The 19,402-nt window shown below is 41.9% G+C and overlaps 2 protein-coding genes across 5 annotated transcripts in view; one reads left to right on the top strand and one right to left on the bottom strand.

Annotated features, from left to right (window-relative positions):
- Positions 1 to 11,776, top strand: part of LOC120731713 (low-density lipoprotein receptor-related protein 1-like) — a 102,955-nt gene extending 91,179 nt beyond the window's left edge. For 2 of the 4 annotated variants that reach the window (XM_040028854.1, XM_040028852.1), the window contains 29 exons: positions 85 to 233; positions 325 to 418; positions 515 to 631; positions 730 to 849; positions 1,396 to 1,518; positions 1,923 to 2,048; positions 2,134 to 2,250; positions 2,918 to 3,024; positions 3,114 to 3,246; positions 3,357 to 3,479; positions 3,591 to 3,713; positions 3,908 to 4,045; positions 4,125 to 4,262; positions 4,356 to 4,475; positions 4,755 to 5,026; positions 5,155 to 5,336; positions 5,450 to 5,556; positions 5,670 to 5,789; positions 5,898 to 6,074; positions 6,202 to 6,342; positions 6,450 to 6,623; positions 6,813 to 6,974; positions 7,121 to 7,304; positions 7,398 to 7,505; positions 7,680 to 7,750; positions 7,841 to 7,934; positions 8,089 to 8,127; positions 8,849 to 8,993; positions 9,865 to 11,776. In XM_040028854.1, coding sequence (XP_039884788.1) covers positions 85 to 233; positions 325 to 418; positions 515 to 631; positions 730 to 849; positions 1,396 to 1,518; positions 1,923 to 2,048; positions 2,134 to 2,250; positions 2,918 to 3,024; positions 3,114 to 3,246; positions 3,357 to 3,479; positions 3,591 to 3,713; positions 3,908 to 4,045; positions 4,125 to 4,262; positions 4,356 to 4,475; positions 4,755 to 5,026; positions 5,155 to 5,336; positions 5,450 to 5,556; positions 5,670 to 5,789; positions 5,898 to 6,074; positions 6,202 to 6,342; positions 6,450 to 6,623; positions 6,813 to 6,974; positions 7,121 to 7,304; positions 7,398 to 7,505; positions 7,680 to 7,750; positions 7,841 to 7,934; positions 8,089 to 8,127; positions 8,849 to 8,993; positions 9,865 to 10,005 — 3,845 coding nt within the window. In that variant the 3' untranslated portion in view covers positions 10,006 to 11,776. The remainder of the gene's footprint in view (positions 1 to 84; positions 234 to 324; positions 419 to 514; positions 632 to 729; positions 850 to 1,395; positions 1,519 to 1,922; positions 2,049 to 2,133; positions 2,251 to 2,917; positions 3,025 to 3,113; positions 3,247 to 3,356; positions 3,480 to 3,590; positions 3,714 to 3,907; positions 4,046 to 4,124; positions 4,263 to 4,355; positions 4,476 to 4,754; positions 5,027 to 5,154; positions 5,337 to 5,449; positions 5,557 to 5,669; positions 5,790 to 5,897; positions 6,075 to 6,201; positions 6,343 to 6,449; positions 6,624 to 6,812; positions 6,975 to 7,120; positions 7,305 to 7,397; positions 7,506 to 7,679; positions 7,751 to 7,840; positions 7,935 to 8,088; positions 8,128 to 8,848; positions 8,994 to 9,864) is intronic. The other 2 variants (XM_040028855.1, XM_040028853.1) reach the window with 1 other exon arrangement.
- A 59-nt stretch (positions 11,777 to 11,835) lies between these two features.
- Positions 11,836 to 19,402, bottom strand: part of LOC120731512 — an 11,236-nt gene continuing 3,669 nt past the window's right edge. The window contains 10 exon segments of the mRNA XM_040028547.1: positions 11,836 to 12,237; positions 12,343 to 12,560; positions 12,687 to 13,847; positions 13,937 to 14,023; positions 14,111 to 14,256; positions 14,392 to 14,611; positions 15,093 to 15,161; positions 15,345 to 15,413; positions 18,394 to 18,445; positions 18,930 to 19,402. The exon segment at positions 18,930 to 19,402 is cut by the window's right edge and continues 234 nt beyond it. Of these exon segments, the coding sequence (XP_039884481.1) occupies positions 12,168 to 12,237; positions 12,343 to 12,560; positions 12,687 to 13,847; positions 13,937 to 14,023; positions 14,111 to 14,256; positions 14,392 to 14,611; positions 15,093 to 15,161; positions 15,345 to 15,413; positions 18,394 to 18,445; positions 18,930 to 19,402 (2,565 nt within the window). The 3' untranslated portion in view covers positions 11,836 to 12,167.

Genomic DNA, 19,402 nt, shown 5'->3' with positions numbered 1-19,402 from the left:
CAACCACATGTTAATCTTCATCTGTGCCCTGGTTCTGTCTGATTTGCTCTGTGTTCTCCTTGTTAACATGTCTCTCCTCTTCAGTGGAAGGCCACCCGTGCCAGACAAACAATGGAGGCTGCAGTAACCTGTGCTTGCTCTCTCCTGGAGGCGGTTACAAGTGCGCTTGCCCCACCAACTTTTACCTAGCAGCCGATGGCAAACACTGCTTGTCCAACTGCACCGCCAGTCAGGTAAAAGCATATCTGCCTGTATTAAAACATGATGACACATCACACTACCAGATATTTAAAAAAATCATCTGTTTTTCTTCTTTTCCTTCAGTTTGTTTGTAAAAACGACAAATGCATCCCATTCTGGTGGAAGTGTGACACTGAAGATGACTGTGGTGACCACTCAGATGAGCCCGCAGACTGCCGTGAGTGATCAGACCGTAGCAGTCGTGACACATTACTGTTGTAGGCTGACGTTTTGATTATGCTGGTTAATAATGCGCCACGTATTCTCCCTGTAGCTGAGTTTAGGTGCAGACCAGGCCAGTTCCAGTGTGGTACGGGCATCTGTACTAACCCGGCCTACATCTGTGACGGAGACAATGACTGCCAGGATAACTCTGATGAAGCCAACTGCGGTACAAACACCTACACATATCTAGAGAGTCTAAATTAGAACTGACAGTCTTTATCCCATGTAATCACTATTTATTGTATTTGTTTGGGGGTTTTTCAGACATCCACGTGTGCCTGCCAAGTCAGTTTAAATGTTCCCACCCCAGTCGATGTATCCCTGGCATCTTCCGCTGCAATGGGCAGGACAACTGTGGAGACGGAGAGGATGAGAAAGACTGCCGTAAGTCAGTTCCTGTTCCTGTTCACTACAGTGTGACTGCCTTTTTATCTTAAACACTTTGGTTCGGAGCAAGCTGTCTCCGTCACTTGTAGCAAATTTGTCCCCAGAGGATGAACCGATCTGATTGCAGAGAGGCCATAACAGTCCTTCTTTTGTCTCACTTAGGCCACTATACTATTAAGCAGATGGGAAATTGCTAAACGCTGTGTCCCTCCCCGGAGGATCTCTGTCCTTTTTGACCTTTCCTTTAGCAACGAAGCCCTTGGGCCAAATTATGTTGCATAATGTAATTGGGATGGCATTTGCTAAGGACATTTCATTTTCCCTAGAGAGAGATTACATGAACTGTTCAGTTGTAGTATCCAGAGGTCAAAATTAGCATTTTAGCACCTTTATAGCAGGATCTCCGTGTTTGCAGTTTGAAGGAGCCGGTAGCAGAACCCAAACACTGCAGCTTTTTAACATGTGAATTCTTCAAATGGAGAGCAGCTTGTCTTTATGTAGTGTGATGAAGTAAATGGGCCCATCTGTTTGCCTCATATGCAGCGGAGGTAACGTGCGCCCCCAACCAGTTCCAGTGTACCATCACGAAGCGCTGCATCCCACGGGTGTGGGTGTGTGACAGGGACAACGACTGTGTGGATGGATCTGATGAGCCTGCCAACTGCAGTAAGACATCTTTCTTTTTATTACAACACCAAAACAATTGCTCTGCTTATGAAGAGCGTCTCCTCCGCATCGAAATGAAATGGCTCAGTAATAGAATCTGACCAATTATACTAATGAGACGCTGTGAATGTCAGCACCAGAGGAAATCTGGATGTGGAGAATATTGCGCTGGAGTTTAAAAGAGAAATTTAAAACTACGGAGTGAAACAGAGCTGCATCTAGACTTTTATCATGTCGTCGTTCACCCTTTTATTGTCGAGTTTGAAGCTGATTAAAACCCAGGCAATTCTTTTTACAGCATCAGTAAAGGAGGCATGATCTGTTTATCCGTTAGGAGGGAGTAAGCCTGTAAAGTCCCATATCTACTTTTGAGGGTCTAATCCAGTCAGTCTCCTCTGTTGCAGCTCAGATGACATGCGGTGTGGATGAGTTCCGCTGCAAGGACTCGGGCCGCTGCATCCCGGCACGATGGAAGTGTGACGGAGAGGATGACTGCGGGGACGCGTCGGATGAACCCAAGGAGGAGTGTGGTAAGGAAAGAGTTTTGGAAGGTGAATAAAGATAAAAGATGCTGGCGATGAGGGGAAACTTGTGCTAAATATGTATTTTGTACAGATGAGCGGACGTGTGAGCCTTACCAGTTCCGCTGTAAAAACAACCGCTGCGTGCCTGGCCGCTGGCAATGCGACTACGACAATGATTGCGGTGATAACTCAGACGAAGACAAGTGTGGTAGGTCACCCCTGCTTTTCTTACTTTTGGATGGGACGGCGCCCACTAACACTCTCACCCACCCTCGACGCACAGTGATTTGTAATATAATTGTTAAGTAATCTGTTCCATTAGAGTGGGTTTTAGTGGTGAGCAGGGTTTCGCTTGTCACTCGGCGTTTGTGTCTTATATTTATACACGCATGGTTGAGATTTAATTTGTTTTTAAGTTAGATGGCTTTACGGCCATTTGCACATCTCACGTTCACATCATCTCATGTCTGTTTTGCATTTCACACTGGCCAGTTGCTGTGAGCCAGAGGTAGGTGTTATCACCAGTTACCCAGCCCTTTGTGTGCCCTCGGCTTTTCTTTTAGTCCTGCCAGTATTTTTTTTCCCATTTTATTTGTTTATTTTTAAATCCCCGTAGCTCTTTTTGCTCCCGTGTTACACATGCCCGATTCTGTACCCACCGAGCCAACCCTGTGATATGAACTATCTGACTTATTTTATCCACGTACGTCCGGCTCTCAACAGAGCTTCTTGTGTTGTTTTTTTCAGTCTGCTCTATTCCCGCTTCTTCTCTTCTATTTTCCTTTCCTTACACCTCTCCTTGCTCCTTGCTTCGACTCTCCTTGCTCCTTAATCATGCTCACACCCATTCTGAGCGCTTGTCCCTGTGTCCTCAGTGCCTCGCCAGTGCTCCGAGAGCGAGTTTTCCTGCACAAACGGGCGTTGCATTGCAGGGCGCTGGAAGTGTGACGGGGACCACGACTGCGCTGATGGCTCAGATGAGGTATCCCTCACATTTTAACTTCTGATGGAACTTTTTGGTTTAAAATCTGACGTGCTATAATGAAAGCAATTCATTTTTTTTCTTTTCAGAATGGCTGTGATGTGAAATGTGACAGAGATCAGTTCCAATGTAAAAACGGCCACTGCATTCCCCTCCGCTGGCGCTGTGATGAAGATCCCGATTGCATGGATGGCAGTGACGAAGAGAGCTGCGACAGCGGCGGTAAGAAGCATGCGTCATCGTACCACCACTGGATATTTCTAACAAAGCTAATTCTTAAAATATCAGCATCTAAGACCGATGATGACTGAGCGCTCGCCGCTTTGTTTCAGCTGGTAGACACTGCCCCCAGGATGAGTTCCAGTGCAACAACACCCTTTGTAAACCACTGGGCTGGACGTGTGATGGTGAGGATGACTGTGGAGACAACTCTGATGAGAACCCAGAACAGTGTGGTGAGAACCAGTGCATTCCTCACATTGCTAGAATTACAGAAGACCATTTGGTAGCCTGCTCTTATAGAGGTTTTCCTGTTCCTTAATGCTTTTTCTCCTTTGGTCCTTCAGTTAAATTCCAGTGTCCACCCACAAGACAGTTCCGGTGCCATAACGACCGCGTCTGTCTACCTGTATCAAAACGGTGCGATGGTGTGAACAACTGTGGGGACAACAGTGACGAACTCAACTGCTGTAAGTGTGCTTTTTTGAAAATGAGTATTTATTATTGGATTGATAAGGAGGGCAGGGTTTTAGTAACATACTGTAACGTCAGATAAAAGCTGCGTATTGTTTTGCAATTGGATGTAAGACTTTTGTTATGGTTAATTTTTCACATGTAACATGTTAAAAATAACTTCTCTGTGACCCTTGTTCTCTTCCAAAAGGGAGTACCTCCAAACCAGCGTGCCAAAAGGACGAGTTTGGGTGCTCGAACGGCCGTTGCATCAGCTCAGTTCTGCGCTGCAACTACTTCAACGACTGTGAGGACTATGGCTCTGATGAAGTCAACTGCAGTAAGAAAGGTATGTTGGGCCACAGTGAATTTGTCACATTGGCAGTGTTCACCCTCTGACCGCCTGCTGCCCGTTTCCTTGCCCGCAGACACAGTGCTGAATGACTGTCACAGTAATAGGACGGTGTGTGGAGACGGAGATGAAGCTCACTGCGTGGTCAACGGCACCGACTCTTTCTGCTCCTGCAAACCTGGCTTCACATCCAGTGGACGTAACAGATGTCAAGGTACCCTGGCTTCATTTTTCATGTGTCTTTTTACAACTCTAAGGCGTTTTGTATTTGCATTGTGTGTCATGTGGTTTTTGGGGTGTTTCACAGATAAGAACGAGTGCAAGGAGTTCGGAGTGTGTTCCCACATCTGCAACAACACTAAGGGTTCCTACAAGTGCAGCTGCCACAAGTACTTCAGCAGAATCAATGACACATGCAAAGCTGATAGTAAGTACTTCTAACCTAATCCAGCAATGTTTTGGGTTCGTTTGTTGTTTTGATTGACAAGCAAGGTTGCTGGTTCGATTCCAGCCAGAGACACAAATCCCATTTGGGGTTGCATCAGGAAATGTAAAACTGCCACATCAAATATGCAGAGTTACTCGCCGTGGCGACCCCTTGTGGCAAGGGAGAAGCAGAAAGTAGCTTCTATTTATACACTGTACATTCTTTGTGTTTATTTCAATGCCTTCCTATACCAGAACTCACTTTGCTCTTCATCCCCAGCTCAGAGACAAGTCCTCTACATCGCTGATGACAATGAAATCCGCAGCCTGGACCCTTCCATGCCAAACTGGCACTATGAGCAGATCTTCCAGGGTGATGCCAACGTGCGCATTGATGCCATGGACCTGCACGTGAAGACGAATCGCATTTACTGGACCAACTGGCACACGGGACGCATTTCTTCCTACGATTTGCCTTCTTCCTCCTCGTCCCCCAACAGCAACAACAACCGCGACCGACGCCAGAGTGACTCCAGGATCACCAGCCTTGAGGTAACTTTGTGTTTCTTGTGTGTTCTTGCTGCGTGCTTACAGAAATCTGATCTACCATAAACAAAGAAAGAATATTTGTCCAGTTTTATAGATTCTTGTTGCAGTCTCAATTTCTTGTTTGTTTTCAGATTCCTGATCTGAAAATGCCCCGGGGCATCGCTGTGGACTGGGTGGCAGGGAACTTGTACTGGACTGACTCTGGTAGAGATGTGATCGAGGTGGCCCAGATAAGTGGAGGACGCCACCGCAAAACCCTGATCTCGGGCATGATTGATGAGCCTCATGCAATTGTAGTTGACCCCCAGAGAGGGTAAGTGGTTTGTGGGAGGCGTAATATGCAGTCATATCGGAGAAAGGAGTTTGAGGAATGCACACTGTGTTTTAATTGTGTTGACATCAGAGAAATTACTTTTCATTCATTAGGAAAATGTACTGGGCCGACTGGGGCAACCACCCCAAGATTGAAACAGCTGCTATGGATGGAACCATGAGAGAGACTCTGGTTGAAGAAAACATTCAATGGCCAACCGGTAAACCACACAGCTATACAAAAGCAACACTTTCTTTTCATCTTGCCTGCAGTTAGTATAAAGTTTGAGTATTTCCTCTTTTAAACTTTCTCTAATTTACTGTGTGTGCATAGGCCTGGCGGTGGACTACTTTAACGAGCGTCTGTACTGGGCTGACGCTAAACTCTCAGTGATTTGCAGCGTGAAGCTGAACGGCAGTGACGCCATCGTGGCTGTAAACAGCATTAAAAACAGTTGCGTGGCATCTATTTGCATTCTACAGCTCTTCTTGTAATCACTTCTGATCGATCCGTCTTTATTAGTCAGGAATCCGTTCCAATTACACCTTTGTTTCCACTCAGAGCTCCATCAGCCCTTCAGCATCGATGTGTTTGAGGACTACATCTATGGCGTCACCTACATCAACAATTACGTCTTCCGGGTGAACAAATTTGGCAAAGGCCCCATCGAGAACCTGACAACCGGAATAAATCACGCCACAGATATCGCCCTGTATCACCGTTACAAACAACCTGAAAGTGAGTGTGAGGAAAAAAGAAAAGAGCAAAAGTTCAAACAGCAGCAGCAGTGTTTAATCAGTTAGTGCACTGAAGCAGCTGTCTCCCCCATTTTTTAATTCTTGTTCTCACGCTCTCTTTCTATCAGTGACTAATCCCTGCGACAGGAAGAAATGCGAGTGGCTGTGCCTGCTAAGCCCCAGCGGACCTGTGTGCACTTGTCCCAACGGACGTACGCTGGACAACGGCACATGTGTAGAGCTTCCTACTCCCACGCTGTCTCCTATCTGTGAGTCCACAGACAGAAAGTACACACTCGCACACACAGAATCTACGCAGGCACTGCCTTGTATATGTATGTATATGCATGCTACTGAAGGATTTTGTCGCCTACAGCTCCTCCTAGTGGTCCCTGCTTAATCCAGTGTATGAACGGCGGCAGCTGTTTCCTAAATGCCCACAAGCAGCCCAAGTGCCGCTGCCAGCCTAATTATGGAGGAGATCGATGTGAGATTGACCAATGCAGGGACTACTGCAAGAATGGAGGCACATGCACACCTTCCCCTACAGGTTAGATATGAAAACGTAGCTTACTTTGCTATATTTATAATGCCCGATATTGCAGTTAACAGCTGGGTTAAAATATTGCTTTATAGGCTACCTTCATGGTTCTGTTGGCCCAGTAAAATATTGCACACTTTTCTCCATTCCCCACCCATCCTTCCCTTCATTTCTCTTCATGTATCTGTCCTCCCACAGGCTCTCCTACCTGTCGTTGCCTGACAGGCTTTACAGGACCAAATTGTAACCTGCACACTTGTGAGAATTACTGCCGGAATAAAGGCAATTGTACGGTCAGCGCTGGAAACCAGCCAACTTGTAACTGCCCCTCTGGCTTCCTTGGCGACCAGTGCCAGTACAGTGAGTGTTTGCGTTGTCTGTGTGACGCGACAAGTTTCAAACTGTTAAAACTGAAATAAAGAAAAAGAACAGTTGAAATGAGCCTTTATGATGTGGCCAGGAATTAATGCACCTACGTGCTTATTTGTGTGCGCCCGTGTGTGCAGGAACCTGCGAAGCCCATTGTCTGAACGCAGGAACGTGTCTGGAGAGCGAAAGCGGCACCAAACTGTGCCGCTGCCAGCCCCAGTACACCGGTAGCACATGTGAGATTGACAGGTGTCACTACTGTCGGGATGGCGAGTGCATCCGCAGCAATACTTTGACATCGGTGGTGAACTTCACCTGTCGGTAAGAGCACTTATAATTTGCCTCAGATTAACGGAAAAGAAACATAAATGCGTGAAGCTGTCACATTTTGCTCAATTTCTTTTTTTTCTATAGCTGCACAGATGGCCGAGTCCAGCCCAGCTGTTACACGTGCGATACGAACGAGTACTGTGCAAATGGCCAGTGCTCTATAGACTCCAATACTCGCCTTCCTAAGTGCATGTGAGGAGTGCATTCATTCATATTTGTTGTCTATCAGTCTTGGTTAAATCCTTTGCATTTTTTCATAGTGTGCATGAATCTTTCTGTTTGCATATATCTCTGTCATTATAATACTGCATAGTTTACATATTTTTTATTGTGTCATCTTGTATTGGTGTCTGTGTTCGTGTGTAGATGTTCACCTGGCTGGGAAGGGCATCGCTGTGAGTCTGTGGCCAGTAGTGATGCTTCAGGTTCAGGCGGACGTGAGTCAGCTCTTCCACTGTGACGTTGATAACAGAGGTTTCTTGAGTTTTGTTTGATGAGGCTGTTTGTTTTTAATTCTTTGTGTGCAGGCACAGTCTCCATACTGATTGCAGTGCTGATGCTGTTGCTGCTGATCCTCCTGGCTGCAGGAGCGTTGTTCTGGTACAGGAGAAGGATGAGAGGGTGAGTAACACGACATTCAAAACTTTGGTTTGCTTTGACCTCTTCTTTTTGTTTTTTTGTTTCCTTTTTTCTTCCCCCTTTTCTTCCTCCTTTCCGTTCTTCGATCTGCACTTTTACCCTCCTCCTCTGTAATGACATCTCTTCTGCTCCTCAGGTCTAGCCGGCCCGGAAAAACCGGCTCCAGACGCTTGCGGTAACGGCTGCCAGGGTTACACTTTTCTCTCCATGCCCTCTTTCAGTTCTTCATTCTGAGGCTCTCTCTTTCCCTGCCTCTCCCTTAACCATGAGTTCCTGTGCTGTGTTTGGTCCTTAGTGTTGTGCCATTTTTTTCTGATGGTCATTGAGGCTGTAGGTCATCCCGCTCCTACAGTGTCCGTCCTGTGTAGTTATTCTCTTTCAAAGCAGGGCTCCAGGGCAGATCTATTGAAAAGATTAAATGAATAGATCTGTCTGTGTGTTAGCCAGTGCTGTAGGTCTTTCATATTGTTGTCCATCATATTGTGCCATAATGTACTGTGTTGTGGTTTGAGCTGTGGTAGTGTCTCTTGTAGCGAGACATGGAGAGTCCACTAGCATTGTTCCAAGCTCTGACTGGAAAATGCAACTTCCCAAAATCCAGCATTTACTTAGCCATGGATACTTCATTCGTATTTTAGAGGAATGATTGTGGATTTATTGGGGGTCTGGGAAGATATCCAGGTCCAGTATGTCTGGATCTGACATTACCTCCTGTACATGAATGCTGGGTTTGTGTTGGTCCTTGTGCTGTGGCTTAGCCTGGATGGTGGTGAGAGTCATGCAATGCCTCTCCCCTCCCGTCGTAATGTGGCTGTGTCCCTGCTTGCACTCTTCAGGCAGCTCTACTCTTGAACAAAAGATGAAATTATGACTGCTCTCCTTGTCATTTTGTATAGGGCCAAGGGCTTCCAGCACCAAAGGATGACCAATGGGGCAATGAATGTTGAGATTGGAAACCCTGCTTACAAGATCTATGAGGGCGAACCTGATGACGATGCTGGGGAGCTGCTAGATGCAGACTTCACTCTGGACCCAGACAAGGTAGAGAAAAATATAGACGTGTGCAAAACTTCAGTCACTCTTCATTTCTTTATAGTGTTCTTGCAAGTTGCCAGACTATTATAATGCAGTTTTTATTAAAAAAAAAAAGTCCTGAGTAATAGTTTAATAGTTAGTATTTTCAGTCCAGTCCATGTACCTGACTATTTTCAGAGGGATGCTTTCTTGTTTGTTAAGCCACTTAACGCCAACTTATTAATCATTGAAGGGTTTTAAAAAGGTGCGTAACTCAAGTGATGAAGCAGTTTTCTGTTTATACATAACAAGCAACTTAGCAAAGAACCAGTTTTATCTTTAGGCACTTTGTTATTTGCAGACTGTCGCAAACATCATCATCAGACAGCACAGACAAGCTTAAAATAGTAATGTTGCACCAACAAGGCGATTCCCAAAAAAGCTATTAGCCCAAAAAATTGGCATCTCTCAGCATGGTGTGCAGTGTGTCCTTAAAAACACTTGATGAACAGCAGGTCATGGGAGGTCATGTAATTAAGAAACAAGAAAGGTTCAGCAAAGACCTGACACAGGACCTGAGAGATGCAGGTGAAGCGATTAATCCAAATTTTCAGATTTTTGATTCAAATTGTCATCAGTGTGTATGGAAGCGAGCTTTGAATGTCCTACAAGAAGAAGAAGCTTGCCTAAGAGAGTTCAGGGTATGTTGAAGAATAAAGCTGGTTATACTGCATTTCCATGTATGTTTGCACAATAAATCCAGCATCTATTCCACATTTGTCTTGCAAAATATAAAAAAATTGGAACGGCTGAAGACTTTTGCACAGCACTGTATATTCATGATGCTAAACTTCGGTGTTTTAAACATGATGTGATGGATCATTTTTCTTCCTTCCAGCCTACTAACTTCACCAACCCAGTTTATGCCACTCTGTATATGGGAGCTCACAACAGCCGCAACTCTCTGGCCAGCACAGATGAGAAGAAGGAGTTGCTATCCCGTGGAGATGAGGAGCCCCTTGTGGACCCACTGGCATAGACCTTGGTGCCGGATCACGCTATTCCAAACACCCCCCCATTCTTGCCTTTTAAAGAAAAATTGAACAAAAAAAAAATCAATAAAAAGTGTGAGAGAAAATTGATAAACCATGTGAACACTGTATAAAATGTACAAAAATGAAGGACTACTTTTGTATGTGATTGCAGTATTATATTTTGTTCTTTTGAGATTCCTCTGGTCAAAAACAAATAACATTTTCTATGAGAGATTTTTAATTTCCACTTCGTCCCTTACCCTTTACCTAAATAGCCACTACCTCTGTGCAAAATGAAATGGAAACATGGAAATCATAAGAAAAAAAAAAGAAATGCTATCATTGGAGCAATTTTAATTTTTTATTTTTGTATGAATTGTATAGAAAAGACAAAAACATTGTTCCATTTCACCAGTGCCAACTGTCTGTTGTTTGTGTCGACTTTGAGCGGGAAAAGGCAAAAACTCAAAGTTTTTGAAATCGGTACATTTGTCATCTTGTCGAGCTTCTTGGCAAGAATGTGTGAGACAGATTTGTGATAGCACCGTTTGTGTATAGCACATGTAAAATGTCAATACCAGATGGCAACTACAGTATTTCCACGTATTTTTCTTTCTTTCTCAGAGAACAATGTTCATAAAATGATTGTGTTGTCTTCCTTGCACAGAATATCACATTTTACGGTATAGTGTATACTGTAGGCTTTATACCTTAAGATGTAAAGAAAATGTGTTTGTTTTTATCACTTTGTGTAACAGCTGGAGCTGATGTGTTGCTGTGGAGAAAGGATAAAGAGGCTTGTTGGTGCGTGATTGTGCAGTTATATGAAGAACGTGGAAGGTGGTTATGGGTTAAACATTCCAGGCAGAGTGATGGATGGAGATTACGGATGTAAAGCAATAGATGGGGTGATACTTTAATGGGTGGGTAGCTGGCTGTGTGTACATGCCCAGAAAACAGCTGGCTAACAATGGTGGGGGCTTTTTTGATAGAAGACTTATAGATAGTGTCATGTTTGCACTATTTAGCGTCTGTTTTCTGGTCTTCCTGTAGAGGCTGCAATTATGGTCAAATGTAAGGAAGGAAAGATTTCTTTTCTATGTGTGTTCTGCTTCTCCAGTCCTGTTTTTTGTTCTGTAAAGACCAGGTAGCATCCATCTGGCTTTGTGAGTAAATTTGCCTTCAGAGGATCAAAGTCTGTATGTTCACAGTTGTGTAATGACTCTGTCTTAAGTGCATTATTTTCATTTGATCCTTAGCGTTTCTCTGTTTTCTTTCTTGAGCCCTTCCCCATCTCTTCTCTGTGCCCTGCTGCTGCTAATGCTACCATTCTGGTTGCTCTGACACGTCCTTACGCTCAGCCTCTGTCCCAAAATGCTGCTTCTGTCAGAAATGTGTCAGCCATATCTTAATGCATGTGAAAAGTAACACAAGTCTTCAGTGTAACTACAATAACAAGTTTTTATTTTGCTTACCTGTCAAGCCAGTGTTATTTTATGCTGTCGTGTATGTTTTGTCTTTAATTGAGAGAGAAGTACAATCATTTTACCGAAAGGACATTTTTGCTAAATCATATGTGCATTTCCAGACTTTTGTTTTGATTAGTCCTTGGTTTTTTAAAATGAAAAATGACACATAGCTTTTATAGTACACAATGCATGGAGGCGCAGACTTTCTTCTGAAAAGAGAATAATGTTTAATTTTTGCTGGAGTACTTTACAAACTAAATAACAGATATTGTTATAAATAAAATTTTAAAAATTGTACAGAAAACAAGCCACAGTGTTCTGTGTTTTGTTCACAACCGGTCCTGATAAAAGGAGGAATTCAGTGTGGAGGATTTAATCATTTATTAAGCAAACAGCAACTCAGACCATCAGCACTGTAGACGTGAGATCATATAAGTCTGTGTTTACGCAACTTTACATTTTATATTGTTACATGATAAAAACTTAGACAATCAACAAAAAAATGTAATCACCCAATATTTGAAGATAATATATGTGGCTAATGGAAAAAAGTAAATTCTAACCCCTACTGATCATTTGAAGAATTAATAGAGAAAAGAGAGCAAAACAGAGTATTTGAATTTCAGTGTCTGTTTAAAGAGTCATCTTGTTTTTAGCCTCTTTGAGATCTAATCCACCTGCACTTTGTATCAAACACTTCACTCAATGCCTTTGGCCTTTAACTCCTCTTTGACTCTGCTCAGGTACTCAGGGTCAGGATACCCAAAGCTGTGGAAACAGAATATATCCAGTGTTAATATGTAGCATTTTATTAGAGTAAACCGTGAAAGAAAACATATATCAAAACGCTAGTAAGGAAATTGGTTACCCTACCAATATGGTCCTCCTGACGTGGATGTTTTGTGGTGAATGTCATTCCAGGTCACCTGGCCGTCCATTCCAGTTGTTCTGGATGTCCCCATAGTAAAAATGAGCCTCTGGCCGAAAGCTTTTTTCAGCAGTTGCAACACTTCATTTCCCTCTTTGTTGCCTGGAAGATACGCTCTTCTATAAATACCCGAGTAGGGCCGTCCAGGATTGGGATGTTTTGCCTACAAATGCAGAATGGAAAGTAAACAATATTAGAAAAGTATATACATACATCCACAAAATGAAAACACAATCATGTTTTATTTTTTAAACAGGGACATATGCATTCAAATAAAATTGTTATTTACCGTCTGTATTCCACTTGGAAGCTCATAGTTGATAACTATGGTGCCACAGTCTGAGAATCCAGGGAGGGAAGAGGGCAATGTATAGTCCGACATTCTTCCATCTGGTTGGTCTCCTACTATCTTGCCAAAGACGACTTTGCATATAGGACAGATGGGTCCATTCGCCTCCTGTGCTTGTTTCAGGCAGTCTTTACAAAATTCATGTTTACAGTTGAGCTGTTTCTTATTTTTGAATTCATCCAAACATATAGGACACCTTTCGTCCTTTTGGTCACCTGCTGTTGTCCCATTGTCAGTTGGTCGGTCAGTGTTGTGCTTCCTGTTTGCTGATTGGCCATTCAACACAGGCTCATTGGGGGCACCCTCTAACTGAGAAATGGGTGTGCCACTGAATCCAGTGGCACCATGGAACTGGGATGAACTCATAGGGGATGCAACAAACTTCTGGTATAGACAGAGAAGTGCTCTTAGAGCGTGGCTCTCCATGGAGGCATTTCCTCCTTCTTTCTGGTAGAAAGCTTTGACATTGACTTTGCCATGACCAATGTCATATTCGTTCAATTCCACATTAAACTTATCTTTGATCCTTGCTACTTGCTTATTATCATAGATAGTCATCAACTTCTTCTCGATGATCAGTCCTGCATGTGGGAAATCGTCTTTGGTGGTCATGTCAATCTTCAGTGATGTCTCTTGAAACTCATGAGAAGCATCTATGTTTCTTTTCTGCTCTGTATCTGCATTTAACAACTTACTGAAAACCTCTTGACTTTGTCCTGGCCCACGCACAGTCATTGTTTCAGAGGTCAAAGTAACCAAAAGCTTGTTTTCCTTTTTCTGGATGGTTTTCAGTGCGTTACTCCAGTGATCTGGATCTATGAACTTGAGAGGAATAACTGAGCCATTGGATTCAACAAAGCTGTTCTGGAAAAGGTTTTCAAACTCCTTGAGCGCATTGTCTGGGTTCCCATGTTTTCCATCTACTTCAAATGTCACCTTAACTTCTGGCTTGATTTTAACTCCATTCTTTTCCTCTATACGTTTCATTTCCTCTTTGTACATGTGGTCCACATACCAGAAAGGAGCCACTGGGACGGAACAAGTGCACATCTCTTCACCTGCAGAAACTGTGCTACTCTGTTTCCCCGCCTGAACTTGTTCCTGGTTTAAAAATAAAAATCATTATGCTAATTTATTAAAACATTTTTTATTTTAATATGAACTTTTTTGAATAATGACACACTACATACATGTTGTGGCTCTTGCATGAAAGAAGCGCCCATCTTTTCTCCAGCTGTAGAACCCGTTTTACTCGTCTTCTCCGGTTGAACTTGCTCCTTTAAAAAAAAAACAGTACATCATTTAATTCAATAGCATATAGTAATATTTGTTTTTTTTTAAAAGATATACTACATAGTACTTACAGTTTGTGGCTCTGGCAGGTTCACTGAAGCATCCTCTAGTACTTGTCTATCAAGCTGTGGATATAGCTGACTGACGGATGTTATCAAGACTGAATTTTCATCCTTCCTTAGTGTTTCTTTACTAAGTTTTTGAAGTTCATTCACGGCTTAAAAAAAACAGGAAATTGATTATATGTTAAAAACCAATATGGATATACAGAATGAAGTCAAAATATTTTTATTACTGAAAAAGTTATAAAGATAGGAATTTAATCAGATAATTATGTAGGACTTTACTGCACCTGCAGCTGGTTTAATGCTTATCACAACACGCCCATCATTTAAGGTCCTTTTCACTGAGCATTCCATCATAGCTTTGTGTTTGTTGATCCAAGACTGAAGCATTTTCTGTAGACGAGACTCTAGCCTCTTAACTTTTTGTGGTTCATCATCAGGCTCCACTGAGATCCACTTCACTGAGATCCACTTCACTGAGAGAACAATGTAAGCTTCATCTTCATCCTGTGACAAAATAAAACAAACAAATAATAAAACAGCCTTTGAGATTCAGCTGAAAACACCTTTATTTAAAATGCTTTTTTTTAATTTTTATCATTGTTGAAATATTTACCTATCTTTAGAACTTCTCTTTTTTTATTATAATGCAGATAAATAGTTTGAGGTTAGCTAAATGTCATATTTTTTACATTTGCCACATTAATGTCACCTTGCAGCCTTAGAACTTTACAAATGTTCTCACTAATGATCACAGTTACAGTTTACATGTTATTACAAGTTTTTCCAATGGTGACAACAGCTACACTAAGCAGCTTTACACATTTGGCTCATGATGTATTTCCTGAACCTCCAGAGCACACCAGCTGAGATTGTATTTTTGATCTCACTTTCACATACTCGTTATAAGAAGACAGACAAAAGCTGGAATGTGTTACGTGTTATTGTGCACTTAGGCGCATGCAGGCAAACTCCCCAAAACACTTACTGTAGTAGGTGTATCGCTAGGATTGAATGTTGAATGTTGCTGGCTTTTACTCACAGCAGAATTATTCACCTATTATAATGAAGAAAGGCTTTTAGGTGCATAAAAAACAAAGTCTGGTGTCAAAATTAAAATTTAAAACAAGAAATAAATTACTCCTACTGATGATAAAACTCTGGATATTTAATGATTGAATTAACACCAGTGTTCCTGTAACAATTTTCTTTTATTCTGATTCAGTGTTAATTTACGTACTTGGCTCGTGTCGTCAGGTTTGTCGTTGTCAAAATTGTCGACCTCCATGGGCTCTTCAGCGTCCACGGACTGTCCAGTGGCCATGTTTCAGATTTTGATCTTCTTCCTTCAAAAAAACACACCAAACTCAGACGACATAATAACAGCGTGTTGCACCCCAACAACCAGCAATTCTGTATTTGGTGATTTTATATAAAACCGTTTCCATAAATTAGCTAACGTCGCTCTCCACCTAGCCTGCAGAGCTACACTCTCGGTTACACTCCACTTTGCAGTTTCCTTATGTCTTACATTTTAACCAAACCTGTAACAGCCACAACGTTATCTCACACGTTATATGTATCTGAACAGAAATTTATCTTGAAAATATTACCTTACTGCGTATACGACTTACCCTTGCCTCACTACTTTAAACACTGGTACTTCCGTATAAACGAAAGTGAAAGCTTGCGGAGCTGCGTCACCCTCCAAACACGCAAGCGCACCTCTGTCATTTCCAGCAGCGTGTTGGCAACAGGTCTGTTAGCTCAGCTGACTGTGGACACTAAATCCTTCTTCACTGCATGAAAAGGACAAAAATGTTCTTTATGTGACATATAAGCTGTTTCCTTGATATCTCAGATATAGTTAATAGTTTGTGTAAGATAACCTACTGTCTCATATGATACTGACAAACATAAAATAAAACGTTGCGTTTTATTTTATGTTCGACTCCTTTCAGGCATATGATACTTGGGGGCAGGGCCGTGCAGAGAGGTTTAAAGGGGCGGGTTCTCAAAGTTAAAAAGGGGCACATTGAACCAAGCTGAATAACAACAACACACATTCATCAAGAATCTAATATGGGCAACAAGGCAAAGCAAACGTAGCCAATGTTTTAGCTGTTGAGGTGTTGCTGTTGATAGTGCTGGAGAGCAGGGCTGTGTTGATCTGAAACTGTAGACATTAAAAAGTCCATAAGAGAGATGGTAGCTGATTAAACAAGTATCATGAGATAATAACAAAATGCAAAGATTGGTGACAGCACTTGGAACCATAAGGCGACAAAAACTGTGAGAAATAAACTAGACTCTGCCTGTGAATCACTCTTTGCTTCTCTTCTTCCTTCCATCCCATCATTTCATATATCACTCTCCACTTGCTGTCTATCTGACAACAAGGCACAACTTGCTATTGCAATAAACTATAATTTAATTATCCACACTTAACAACTCCAGCACTTAATCTATAATAAAATGATGACAGAAAAATGTTATAGCACTGCCTTTAGTAGCCTCACACAGCTCCTACTGTTTCCTCCTCATGTCCTTACCAGGCATGTCTGGACAATGTTATATCATGAGTAATATTTTTTTTAAAAATCCATCTAAATAAAACACACACATGCACGCACACACAGTGACATTTTAGACCTTCTTCAGAATACTGTATATACTATGGGCATCATGGTGCTGATCCAGAATCCTTACATTATTATTTATTACTAGAGCTACAATAATAAAGCAAAGAGGAGGGGGAAGTAATAAATATGAAATAATGTATTTATGATGATTCCATTTGTTTCACTATCCACTCTGTGCAGGGGCAAAGCTTATTACATTTTTAAACTGTAGAGATACAATAATTTTACTGCTGTAAAATCCAAATTTTGTCTTATTTAAAATATAAATCTAATATAATCTGCTTCTTAATGTATGTTCTTTAAAATACAGCGCGTTTTTTAATATATTATAATTATATTAATGCATAATTATGTGGACATGCATATTAGATCGTTTTTTAGTGAAATATAATCCCTCCAGAAAGGCAGGAAAAGCCCTGTAACTTACTTTAAAACTAAATATGTTCACTAAAACGGTGACAGAGCTACAGACCCATGACAGCCTTACACAGGTAGCCAGCAGCTGTGACCAGCACTACTTGTGCAGTTAATAAAAGGACAGGTAATGTTTGTCGCGCTGTTGCACACACAGCACGCTCGTTTGTTTCAGTTCGTCAGTTGCAACAAGACAGCTTACCAACGTGTACGTAATAAGCTAATACTCCTGTGTGCTACACACTACAGTGTACGCTGTAGTGTGTAGCAGATCCTTTTATTTAGCAAAACTGTGATTAATAGTTAAATATTATTGTTGAGGGGCACAGACAGGACTCCGCACCCACACACACATTAAATTTTTTTTTTTTTTTTTTTAAAAAGTTGCCTCAACAAAAGGGCACTTTGGGCACCCATCAGGAAAGGGGCGGGTGCTCAAGCCCCTCTAGCCCCCCTCCCCTCTGCACGTGCCTGCTTGGGGGGGGAAAGTATTAATTATAAGCCAAGGTTAAATTTATGAGCCAAAATCCACTGAAAAATGTAGCTTAAGTACATTTTCTGCTAATATTTCCCTAATACTAATCATTTTTCCACTTAATTTGTGGTGCTGTGTTTTTTGTTTTTTAATCAGAATCAGAATCGCGTTTATTGGCGATGTATACACACACACACACACACACACAAGGAATTTGGTTCCGGTAGATGGTGACTCTCAAGCACAGCAGTATAAATAAATCTCAACAGGGTAAGCAACACAATACAAAACCAACCATAAATAACCAATCTAAATCTTATATACATAAAATACATGATGACCGAAATGAAATTAAGTGAAATGAATATCACAGAATGTACGTAAGGTGCAGTTGCAGTCTGGCAGTGGGAGCAGTGTGACAACTGTTTAGGAGGGAGATGGTGAGGGGAAAGAAACTCTTCCTGTGTCGGGTGGTCCTGGTCTGCAGGCTTCTGTACCGTCTGCCAGAGGGCAGTAGGTCAAAAAGTCCGGAAGTACATCCTCTGCTGGGTCTTTTTGAGGATGGAGTTGATGTTGGTCTCCCACTTCAGGTCCTGGGAGATGGTGGTACCCAGGAACTTGAAGATCTCCACAGTCGACACCGGGCTGCCTGATATGGTGAGGGGAGGAAGTGTTGAGGGATGTCTCCTGAAGTCCACTGTCATCTCTACAGTCTCAAGCATTTTCAGCTCCAGATTGTGCTGACTGCACCAGAGTACCAGCCACTCAACTTCCTGCAGGTATGCAGACTCATAACCATCCTGAATGAGGCTAATGACAGTGGTGTTGTCTGCAAACTTTAGGAGTTTAACAGCCAAGTTTTTGGAGGTTAAGTCATTAGTGTAGAGGGAGAACAAACAGTGCAACATGCCACGACTTTAAAAATGTTCCGTGATGAACACTGTAGTGCCAGCTTTAAAAATGCCCCCCGTTCTTTTCAATTATAATTAAATGAAATAAATCTTATTTATTTATTTATTTAGTATATGTACAGGAAATTGAATAAACAGCATGGGTGGTTCCTTTAAAAAGCAGGAAGAAAGAAAATAAAAGCAAAGTCATTTCATACAAAAACAAACATGAAAAAATTGTTTATTTTATGTTTCCATTTTTCAGCAAACATTGTTCAGCCTGATCTTTTGCAAAGGTTTCAGAGAAACAATACAAAGATACATGATAACATGATACATGATAAAATTATATAAAGATTCTACTGTAAGCATGCAAATAACACAAGACAGTAGACTGAGATTACTGCCATGGCCATGACCAATCCCATATTCCAGAACTGGACTGGGCGAAGTTCATGGGAGATGTGGCAGTTTTCTGATATAAATGGAAAAGCTCTCTGACAGCGTGGCTCTCCATGGAGGCATGTCCTTCATCTTTCTTGTATACAGCTTTGACATTGACTTTGCCTTGACCAATGTCTGATTCTTTCAGGTCCACATTAAACTTATCTTTGATCTTTGCTACCTTCTTACTGTAAGAGGTACTCATCACCTTCCAGTAGATCTCCTCCATTGTTAATCCCATATGCATGAGATGGTCTTTGGTGGTCATGTCAATCTTCAGTGATGTGTCTTGAGTCTCTCTTTCATTCTCTTCATGAGAAGTATCTATGCTTTTTTTCTGCTCTGTATCTGCATTTAATAACTTTTTCATGGCCTCTTGACTTTGTGTTGGCCCACGTACAGTCATTGTTTCAGAGGTCAGAGTAGTCAAAAG

This window comes from Simochromis diagramma, unplaced genomic scaffold (assembly GCF_900408965.1).
Source record: "Simochromis diagramma unplaced genomic scaffold, fSimDia1.1 OVJJ01000483.1, whole genome shotgun sequence".
Classification (NCBI taxonomy): domain Eukaryota; kingdom Metazoa; phylum Chordata; class Actinopteri; order Cichliformes; family Cichlidae; genus Simochromis; species Simochromis diagramma.
This window is presented reverse-complemented; position numbering and strand designations above follow the sequence as displayed.